General features: G+C 34.3%; 2 protein-coding genes across 2 annotated transcripts; one reads left to right on the top strand and one right to left on the bottom strand.

The window, feature by feature from the left end:
• Window positions 1-2,315: 2,315 nt before the first annotated feature.
• Window positions 2,316-6,601, bottom strand: LOC120144037 (U-box domain-containing protein 44-like). Its single transcript, XM_039158199.1, has 5 exons — window positions 6,097-6,601; window positions 5,221-6,009; window positions 4,420-4,726; window positions 3,789-4,253; window positions 2,316-3,608 (listed from the first exon to the last, which is right to left on the bottom strand). Exons 1-5 carry the CDS (start codon window positions 6,532-6,534, stop codon window positions 2,488-2,490), a joined length of 3,120 nt encoding a protein of 1,039 aa, XP_039014130.1. The 5' UTR covers window positions 6,535-6,601; the 3' UTR covers window positions 2,316-2,487.
• Window positions 6,602-8,232: 1,631 nt separating this feature from the next.
• LOC120144039 (selT-like protein) lies at window positions 8,233-9,705 on the top strand. The gene is made up of 5 exons (XM_039158202.1): window positions 8,233-8,257; window positions 8,369-8,597; window positions 8,672-8,745; window positions 8,846-9,164; window positions 9,407-9,705. The coding sequence occupies exons 2-5, from the start codon at window positions 8,433-8,435 to the stop codon at window positions 9,521-9,523; spliced, it is 675 nt and encodes a 224-aa protein (XP_039014133.1). The 5' UTR covers window positions 8,233-8,257; window positions 8,369-8,432; the 3' UTR covers window positions 9,524-9,705.
• Window positions 9,706-10,865: the final 1,160 nt, after the last annotated feature.

The following is a 10,865-nucleotide window of genomic DNA, read 5'->3' as shown; positions in this document are numbered from 1 at the left end:
AACCCCTCTTGACAAATCATTCGGTTGTTCATTTGAGTTTCATCGATAATCCCAACATATTGTTCATTTAAGTTGAGAGCAAATTAGGGAAATCGTAAACTACAATAAAATTGAACTTTAAAAAACAATTGATTTTTTTAATGACATGTAAAGGAGGCAATTTAGGCCTTGTCGTGTTTTAGAAATATTGAATTTTAAAACGTTGTCAATATTTTATAACGTTCAAGATTATTATCATTTAAAAAGACATCTCTTCACTTTAAAATTAAATATAAAAAGATTATGTTATTCATTAGTGTGATACGACGACTAGTCTATTAGAAATCTACAAACGATATTTTACGTCTTTTTATTATTTTTTAACTGAAACAAACATCATTTATAAATAAATATAATGTAAATATTACTGAGATATATATATATATATATTTACTGTGTCGCTACTTCTACACTTTAAACAGGTCATTTTAGATGGTCTATATTTAAAAAGACTTCTGCGCTTTCATATTTATAGGCATATGTATGTATGTATCCTCGTCGGAGAACCATTTTTAAAGACAGAGGAACGTGGCGGCATAAGTGCTATCATCTCTGCTCGAGAAGGAAGTCATCGTCCTTTTTATCAACATTCTAAAGGCATCGTATTATGTTATGGAGAATGTAATATTTTTTGTTCAACTTAAAGAGTTATACATAGTCAATCTTCACATTTGAGAACCAAGCTGAAACTTTATTTGACCTAGACTATCTAATTGTTTAAAAAAAAAGACGATGGTTATAAGATTTCGGAGCTCAAGACATGTATTATGTGAGAAAGGAGACATAGACCAGAAGATGAACAGAATGTAACTTTGTTTACTAACTGTGAAAGAATGAATTACAAAATATTTAAGTCTTTAACCCATTATAAACCGTACTTATATAGCAGCACTAAATCAAGTTTAACAACTTGATCTAACAAACTAACCAATCTTTAACAAACTCAGTTAATTTAACTAAACCAATATCAACTAATTACATTCTATTATATTATATTTCTAACCTACTAATTCAGGAAAGTGACTGAAGCAATGAGCGGTGTAGAAAATTGAGGAAATTCACTTCGTTTTGATGATCTATGCGGGATAAATGGCCAACTCAATTGTGTGACCGGTAAGTTGTTTTTCTCTGCTCTTTTTCCTATTGAAACATGTTTCTTGTTTTCCTAAGATTGAGGATGTTGTCGACGAATGACATGGCAAAAGGTGCTCCAAAGAAGAAGAAAAAATTCTGAACTAAAGTGGAAAACAAGAGTTAATTGTATATACAATACACGTTAATTTTAACCCGATTCTAAAATCTTGACTAGATCAACTCCGATCTAACATATATTTTTTTAGTTATTGACAACACGCATCCTACATAGGTAAATGCTCAAATAAAAGACCTTTAAGGGTGCGTTTGGTTCACGGAATGTAAGATTAGCAGTGAGAATAAAGGATTACCAGGGAATAGGATTACTGGGAATGTTGTATTTTGTGTTTGGTTGGTTTAACAGAAATATAAGATTATCGTGTTTGGTTAAAAGAATAAAAGATTATTGGAATGTATATTTAACCAAATTGTCCTTATTATATATTCGTTTTTTAACAAGTAGAATTATACTATAATATTACTATAAGATATTTATATTTTTTTAAAAAAATTAAATTCATAAAATTTATATAATTTTTTTACAAAATTAAAAATATAAAAAGGTTTAATGAAAGGGTAAAATTTTATTTTAACCTCTAAACTTCATATAAAATTTTAATTATAGATTTTTTTTTGTAAATCTAAAATAATTTAAGGATAAATTTGTAATTTAACCTTTGTAGAATTTTTATTATTCAATGACAGTAGAATTATATTTTTGAAAAAAAAAATTAAAGACATTTTAGTCCAAAACACCGGTAATTCAATAATACCTAAGGGAAGGGAGGTAATGACATTCCCGGTAATATACCCCAAAAAATCCACTGTTGGTAATCTTAAATTACCGGGAATGAGATTACCGGCTAACCAATCGGGAGAATGTGTTCCCAATGGGAATCCCACATTCTCCTAACCAAACAACCCCTAAAGAGAATAACATTAACTTTTACTGCTAGACCACTCAATGAATTGTCCAATTGGACCTCATCTAACTTGATTTAACCTAAAAAATCAATAATCAGAAGTCTAATATAAACTTAAAATGACCCAAGTAACATGAAACAATCCAAACCACGAGTGAACAAAATCCAAACTAAAATCAACCCGAACCGAAATATGACCCAATCCAGATTGACTTAGCCCAAAACAAACTTGACCCGTTCAATTGACACGTCATGAATTATTCATTTAAGAGGAATAATACACAGTAATGAATACAAAATTTGGTGACTGTAAATGCTATACAGACTTGAAACATTATAACAGTATGCAATGTTGACAGAAAAACTACAGATAATTAGTATTTTTCTATTTCTACTTACTCCGTGGGCGAGATTGACTAGACGCTTTCCCGCTGACCCCTGATATCTGTTTCAGGTTGGTAAGAGCATCTTGGGCGTGTCTTTTTGCATTAGCATTTCCGTGCTTAAACGCTTCTACCAAAGCCCTAACCAGTTCTTGATTGAGTGAGTACTTATGGGCAGGGCCATCCACTCGAAGTGCCCTCTCTATCATCCAAAGTGCCCTCTCTTGAAGAACCCCGGGACGAACTTCCGTAAAAAGTTCGATGACAGCCAAAATTACGTCCTGCTTCTCTAGCTCATCCACGGCTCTCTTGTAACCGTTAGACATATCAGACACGAGAGTTGAGAGTGCCTCAATTGCAGCAATTTGAACAAAGGTATCTTCGTCGTGGAGAAGGTCGACCAATGGTCTGATACAATTTGATTTTAGTAAGCACAGTTGACTATTGTTTTCACATGGAGCATTGTGTATGGGACAAGTCGAAGGTTCTGGAGAACCCCTTCTTCCACACATGAAAACCAAGGAAGCACAGAAGCCTTGGGGTGGTGGTGGTTCCAAGTCTGCCACTGCAAATGATCTTCCAGCTTCAGACAAGTTCTTCAATCCGATAGCAGCGAGCTGTCTAACTCTGGGTTTTGCAGGAAAACTGAACTGCTCACAGAAAATGGTCATTAGTTGATGCTCCTTGATCACACTAACATTCTCTTGATGAATGTGCCTTGTAAAGTGGAGTAATAGGCCCAATAGTCCTTCTGCCATGCGTGATGTAGGTCGGGATGTTCTTCCATTTGAGATACGCTGCTTCTTTTCAAGAGTCATTACTGTCCATTTAACAAAGCTTGCCTCCATGATTGTTTTGACCTCATCTTCTGAGAGTGGAATATTAGCAAGTATGCATGCAGCCTCAGATTTCTCACTTTCTGTTGACTCATTGTCCAGTAATTTCTCCTTGAAAAGGGAAAGCTTGCCAGATTGTTTTAGCTCTTGCGCTATATCATGACCAAACCTTTCTGCAAGTAATCTTGTAAGCTTAAAAGCATAATTTCGGTGTTCAACCTCTGGGTATTGAAGAAACATAATGATTGTTTTGATGCCATCCCCAGTATTTTGTATATGCAAGGCTACAGATTCTGCAAGATCCAACATATTTGCATTAAGAAAAAACACACACCATAAAATAGCTGGACACCTTAAGCAAATCTATGTACATGAAGTCAAAATTCCAGAGATTCTTTATAAGCAAAAAGATAATGGTGTCATGTTGTCACAGAGATGATCGTTTCCCAAGAGGTAACTCGACAAAAGATTACCTGCTGCTTGTGGTGAGCTAGCCATTCCACATAGGATGCGAAGAATAGAAGCTTGACAATGGGAAGATGCAGCGAAAAGAAGTCTAATAAGATTAAATACTACTGATTCTGACTGCATTAAATTCCCTTTCCTGTCTATTGAAGCCAATTCCCAGCGCCCATGATTTGATACTATTTTTGCAATTATTGATGCTGCAAGTTCTTTCCACTCTGGTGAAGCAACTTCATCTTGCAAGAGAACAGCCACTAATGCAGGAAGAACAGCACAATCGAGAAGAATGGTTACATTTTCATCCAACCCTGACAGGTTATTTAATGCTTGTAAGCTCGATGTTCTTCCTTCTGGCTTAGATAACATTTCAACTAGTGATTGAGCACATTGCCTGGCAATTTGTTCCTTACTGTTACTTGTCAAGGTCATTCTACCAATAATGGATGCCATCTCTATTTTAATATCATCAGGCCCTGTTCAAAATAAAAGAGCATCTTCAAAATTGCATACCGTCAAGAATTCTCTAGAATTAAAATGATAGAAAGAAAGCTTCCACGTTTTCTCCAGAGCTCTTGTTACTTCACATATTTTATATCCCCGTTCCAATATCTTTTGGATGACAAACATGAAATGATTTACCTTCACGCAGTCGACTGAGTAAGGGTTCAAATCTTCCTGCAGCTGCTAAATGCTGAATACTATCTTCAGCTCCCTCTATTCGTGTCAAAATTTCCTCAGCCAAATTGGCTAGTGCAGGATGCTCCAAATTTCCTGCCATGCTTGAGAGAAGAACTAATGCCCCTTTCTCTGATGCAATTCTCGTACAGTATGATTCATCACTAGAGAACTCTAGTAATAACTTCACAGCATACTCCTTCTCTTTCTCTGAGCTTCCAATAAGACTATGTATGGCCAACCTAGTGATGCCCTCATCAAGCATTATTTGCTACAAATAGTTCGACAAAATATCAGTCAGTCAGAGACAAGACTCCATAATCATCATAGAACTTTATTTTTCTTCAGCACCGTATCTTACATTGTAATGAATAAGCATAAAACCATTATAACAAAACGTCAAGCGGATTTTCTACTTTCTTTTTTATTTTGAGAGAAACGGAAACAAAATTTTAGCTTGGAGATCCCAGAGCGAGATAAAGTAAAACATTTAGAAATTCAACACAGGAAGACGTGACTACTTCAATATTACTTCAACTACTTGGATACTACATGCATCGTCTTTGTTTACAAGAGAAATAAGCCCATGTACTTTACAAAAGACACAAGTCAATCCAAGCATACAAGCTATTCAGCGTCTAACTTAAATGGAAAAAAGGAAAGCTTAATGCAACCAAAATTCCAACTTTTTGCCTATCACATTCTTGTTTCTACTCTCACAATAGGTAGCAAAAAAAGTATGCAAGTAAGTTATGAAATACTAACCTTGCTCTCTTCATCCTTTGCCATGCTAAGCAAAGCCATAAGCGCTTTACCTCTCAAAACAGTCCCAATACTATTTGAACAATTCTTTAGCAACTTAACAATCATCACAACAACCCCAGCATTCCGAACTCGAAACCTATTCAAAGGATGCTCCTCTGATATCTTATAAACCACATCCAATACCCTCTCAACACCTTCGACATCCACGCTCTCCTTGCTCAGCTGCTCCACCGCGCCCTTCATCTGAATCTCAATATTCCTATTAACCCACTCCTCAATAGCACCCGCCAAACCGATATTCAGTTTCAGCTCCAAGGACTTCAAAACCTGACCCGTTACTGGACAAGTTGGATCTCTTCCATCATCCAAGCACCTCTCAAACCAATACTCAATTGCGGTTCGTTCATAAGTCTGTGATGACTCTAACACAACAGGTTCCTTCATAACTTCCTTAGTTAACGGACACAAAAAATTCTTAAATGGTGAAATGTGAGTTTCTTCTTCAAAATCACGGTCAACGCATAAGGTTGACATTCCTGGAACTACTGACCAATTATCTAAAATCTTTTCCAATGAAACTAAAATCCGCCTAGCGGAAACGGAAGTTGAGTTTGTTAAATCAGTTTTTAACAACTTAACTTGATTTATTAACTCACTGTAATTGTCGGAATCAATACCTAAACATCTCGCTAAATCCATTATAATCGCGCTTTGAACTGCTTTACTTGTTTGCCTTCCTTCTCCTTCTCTTTGTAGCGTACGGTGAACTCTCTCTTCATTTTCAGTAACCTAAAATGAAAAGGAAACAAAATTTTCAAATTAAAGAAAATATATAATATGGAGGAAAATAGAAGTTTTATGATGAGATATTTATACGGTGAAATGAGACTGTTTCATGTCAAGGGAAAGATCGGAGATTTTTTTGTGGAGATCGGGGAGGTCATCTGAGAGGGAAGATTCGATCAACGCAAGCCAGCAACCGATGGCGGAGGAGTGTTGTTGGAGAGAAGAAGATAGAGATTTGCAGTTGATGAGGACGAAGATCTTGCTTCGCTGGCGGTAAGACGACACCGTTTCGACGGCTTTGGAAAGATCTGAGGCGATTCCTTTGAGAGCTGTTTGAAGAGCCGGCGGGAGAGAATCCGAGTCGAGGAAGTGGTGATGGTTGAGAACGAATTGGAGCCTGGAAGCGAATGCCGTGAACCGGCGGGGACTGTCAAAGGAGTCGGAGGAGTAGGAAGTGAGTACCGAGAGGGAACGGTGGATGGACTCCGCAGCGGCGGATGCCGTAGAAGGTGGCGGTGGTGACGTCATTCACGGCAAGCTAGACATTGAAGCAATCAAGAAATTGGTATTAGGTGGAAGATTTGCATTTACAAACAAAAAACTATTGTTTGGCCTTTGCTAAGCTAAAACTTAAAGGCTGAAGCTTTTGTCTTGAAGTAAAGCCATTTTCCAAAAGGACTTTTATTCTGAAAGAGATTAGTCAAGGTTTGACTTTGGCAAACCCAGACTTTCCTTTACCACCGTTCAACTATGCTACTCCATTATCGTTTCCTTTGTTAAAAAGTTTAGCTTCCTTTATCGTTCCCTCTATTCAAAAAATAAAATAAAATTTACTATGAAACATTATTGTAAAATGATAATTTTAAAAAATAAATATTATTTTTAATTAATCATTATTATCCGATTTATTAAGTGAATAATCTAGATTAGATATTACAGAGATGAGCGACCTATCAACCTAATTTGATCCATTAGCAAACGCTAGGATCGAATCCTGACATTGCTTAAGAAGTATAGTGTTTTATCCCACTATGTCAACTAATTATTGATAAATAAATATTATTTTAAACATAATAATATAATTTAAGTAATATATATTTAAATAACATTCAAATTCTATAATATTATAATATATAAAATATATCAATTTAAATCATAAAAATATATTTTATTTATTTAAAATATTTAATATAATAAAATATAACATTTTTAAATCTATAAATAAATTATTTATTATATAATTATGTCTTAATAATAATTAAAAAAATTTACAACTTATAAAAAAAATATTTTTAAAATTAAAATTTTGACTAAAACACTTTTTAAACACAAAACTATAGCTTTTAACTTTTGCATTCAAATTAAAAAATATTTTTTCTTTACAAATTATTTATTTAATATTAATTTTAACTCTAAAAATATTTTAAATTAAAAATAATTTCTAAAATGAAATACTGAACAGACCTAAATCGACCACTCATATAAGGGTACTAAATCCAAAGAGAATCCGAAAACCGTCCTTTGACCATTTCTATCCCTAAAAATATGATTTCCAGTCCTTCATTTTTTTTGGGGTTAATTTTATTAAATAATTTTACGTAAAATATATTCGAAGTGACATATACACTAACGATTTCTGCACAGTTTGATAAAGTTTTTACAATTAAAAATAAAAAAATAGAAGTCATATTTTATTTAAAAAAATGCCATGTCAAAGTCTTTAAAAAAGTTAACCAAAACTTTTACCCCAAAAAAATAACAAAATTAACCAAAACAGTCACAGAAAAATAGAGAAACAGATTAAAATGATTAAATTACAGTAAGTGAATTAAATTTATACAAAAATACATGGTAAATAGGGTAAATTACTCTAATATAGTAATTCTAAATCTAATCCTATTCTATCTAGTGGAAGAGAAGTGAGACTCTAGGAGTAGGAAGTGGAATGCTCATAATCTCTCTACAACTCATAACCTAAGGAGATATAAGGGATAAAATAGACAGCTTGATCGACATTCTAAATGTGCTTGTTTGAAAAAATATTGAAAAAAAATAGATATTTAAGAATGATAGCTGATTATGGGAAAATTTTAAAATTAAAAAAATAAATAATATTTTAAAATATTATATATAATCCAAAACAATTATCATAAATTTAATTTAATTAGTAAAATAAAATATATTATTATCATTATATTTTAAAATAAGAATTTAAATAAATCATTACTAATTAATAAAATTGAATTTATAATTAAATTATCTCATTCAACTGAAATTTGTATATAAAAGGGATAGATTAGAAACCCCACCTAAAAACTAGTTCTGATCTAAAAAGTAAAAGTGGAAAGTGTTAGTAATTTCGTTGCTTATTAACTTCCAATCTTCGCTTTACTCTCAACAATTTCATTGGCTTTCGCGTCAGCGCCATGGATCGAGCCCAGCTACTCCTCGTAGGATTACCTCTCTTCCTCTTCGTCACCGATCTCTTCGGCCTATTTGCTCCTCCGCCGCCGAAACCACCGTCACACCACCATCATACCCACCGACCCAAAACTCCACTCAATCCTGAAACCCTAGATATCCCTTTGCAGGTAAGTTTAATAATTCCTCAATTATTTTAATTTAAATTCTCATTCAATTTATCTATTTCATTTTTCTTTCGAAGAAACCCAGCACCATTGGAGGAATAGGCTATGGCAGCACGGTGAATATCAATTTCTGCGCTTCGTGCTCTTACAGGTTTTACTTGATTTTCACTTTTTTTACTTTCTTTTTCTTTGGTTAGTCGATATTGTTGTTGGAGGAATTAAAAAATTAAGTAATCGATGAAAATTTGCAGGGGAACTGCCGTGACAACGAAGAAGATGTTAGATACACAGTTTCCTGGAATTGATGTAATCCTTGAGAACTATCCACCACCTTTGCCAAAGCGGTTGCTTTCCAAAGTGGTTACAGTTTTCCAGTTTGGAGTTATAGGGATTATAATGGCGGGTGAACAGATATTTCCTATGATTGGGATTATGACACCACCGCCATGGTATTATTCCTTGCGAGCAAATAGGTTTGGGTCCATTGCGACCGCTTGGCTTCTTGGCAATGTAGTGCAGTCTTTTCTGCAAAGCTCCGGTGCTTTTGAGGTTTACTGCAATGGTGAATTGGTTAGTGACCTTTCTGCTATTTATATGTTTAATGTTCTGAGCATTTTAGATACCAGAATTCAATTTCTTAATGCTTTATGATTGATGGTGTTTTCTTAGCTGGTTAGAAAACCAGAATATCAATCTCTGATTGTTTTGTTTGAAAACCCGAGTCGAATCTCGACTTAATTATCTTCTTTACATTTTAAACTGCAGGAATTAATGTTTCGAGGTTCTTCTTCTTTCCCTTTCTGAAATTATAGGTTTTCTCTAAGCTGAAGGAGGGAAGGTTTCCGGGAGAGATCGAGTTAAAAGATCTTGTTGGCAAAACATTGGCTAATTCAAGAGTGACTGACAACCTTGGAGTAGTGTGGTCTTAGCTCAGTGGCTGGACTGTAACTGTTTTATTGAAAGCACTCAACCTTAACGGTACAAGGTTTGAGTTTCTCTTTGGTTTTTACTTAGATTGCTGTAGTGAAAACATACAAAAGACACCAGCTCAGGTTTTATGTCACTCATGTATTTGAACTTTTTGTTGCAGTTATGGAAGCCGCTTTATTCTAAAAAAATATTATCAGCTGAGAATCTCAATACTTGAAATTTTCCCAGTTTGACAAAATTTTATTAAAGTATTTTGTTGACATAAAAATTCAATAGTATTATTTATGGAATAGAATGCAAGTATATGGATAACCCGAATAAAGTTAACTCTCTTAGAAAGTTAGAACCTATAATCTGCTTTTGTCACAACCAAACACAAAAGCTGTAACCAGTTAATAGCCACATAGATTCTGTTCCTCCAGCAAACGACCCGTGTTAGATATGTTGAACACCATATGAAGAAGCTGATGAATCCTGCTAGAGATACTCCTTTTGCCTCTTACAAAATCAATCATAGATGCCTCACAAATCACCCAAACTAGTAGCTCTCAAACATGAAATGAATAAATAAATAAATCACCTTACCCTGTCTTAGGTCAACAAGGGCCTTGAATCTGCCAACAGTTGCCGTGCTTCCTAGATTTCGGTACTCGAATAGATCCCCAAAGGTCTAATGCCTTGGCACTATTAGCATGTCCACCATCTTTACCAATTTTGTTTAAAAGGTTTGCGAGATGCTTTCTTGTTGCTCAACTATTTATGAAACATTAGCACCATAGTTTTTGAAGTCACAAATCCAAGTAGTGTAAATAGAACTACACCATCTGGACTGTAAATCTAGTAAGGAAAGTTCCACCATAGTGCTTTTGAGTTTTGACTTACATTAGTAAATACATATCTTTGTATTGTATTGTGTTGTACCCTTGTTTCGGATGTAAAAAGTAGTTTAAATGAACATCATTGGGCAAAATGAGAATATCACTAAACCCTACAATTTATGCAGTTAGTGTCGGGTACTTTGTTTACTTGATTGTTTGACATCTCAAGAAGCCTTTCAATTACATATCATTCGTGTGCATAACAAGCCAAATTACTGTAGTTGGTAGGCCTACCAATGATTGATGCAAGAAAAGGATGCAACAGGTTGTTATATATTTCAATCGATGCAAATGATAGATATGGATATAAAAATTCTATGCAAGTAAGAAAGACATTTATTGGTTCAGGAATTTGACCGAATGATTTGAGTGCATGGACCATTTCACCATATTTAACCTTACAACCAAAGGAAATTACTTTCACCAGATGTCTATACCGTGGCAGCGTATTATTCTACCACTA

This window comes from Hibiscus syriacus, unplaced genomic scaffold (genome assembly GCF_006381635.1).
Source record: "Hibiscus syriacus cultivar Baekdansim isolate YM2019G1 unplaced genomic scaffold, ASM638163v2 tig00110879_pilon, whole genome shotgun sequence".
NCBI classification, from domain to species: domain Eukaryota; kingdom Viridiplantae; phylum Streptophyta; class Magnoliopsida; order Malvales; family Malvaceae; genus Hibiscus; species Hibiscus syriacus.
The sequence above is the reverse complement of the archived record's forward strand: the minus strand, read 5'-3'. Positions and strand labels throughout refer to the sequence as shown.

What these genes read in the sequence shown, in the direction of transcription:
- LOC120144039 (XM_039158202.1), top strand. Translation starts at nt 8,433, where the DNA reads ATGGATCGAGCCCAGCTACTCCTCGTAGGATTACCTCTCTTCCTCTTC. An exon ending in TGCGCTTCGTGCTCTTACAG is followed by an intron (nt 8,746 to 8,845) that starts GTTTTACTTGAT and finishes GAAAATTTGCAG; the next exon opens with GGGAACTGCCGTGACAACGA. An exon ending in TTTACTGCAATGGTGAATTG is followed by an intron (nt 9,165 to 9,406) that starts GTTAGTGACCTT and finishes CTGAAATTATAG; the next exon opens with GTTTTCTCTAAGCTGAAGGA.
- LOC120144037 (XM_039158199.1), bottom strand. Translation starts at nt 6,534, where the DNA reads ATGACGTCACCACCGCCACCTTCTACGGCATCCGCCGCTGCGGAGTCC. An exon ending in TGAAACAGTCTCATTTCACC is followed by an intron (nt 6,010 to 6,096) that starts GTATAAATATCT and finishes TTTTCATTTTAG; the next exon opens with GTTACTGAAAATGAAGAGAG. An exon ending in ACTCAGTCGACTGCGTGAAG is followed by an intron (nt 4,254 to 4,419) that starts GTAAATCATTTC and finishes TATTTTGAACAG; the next exon opens with GGCCTGATGATATTAAAATA.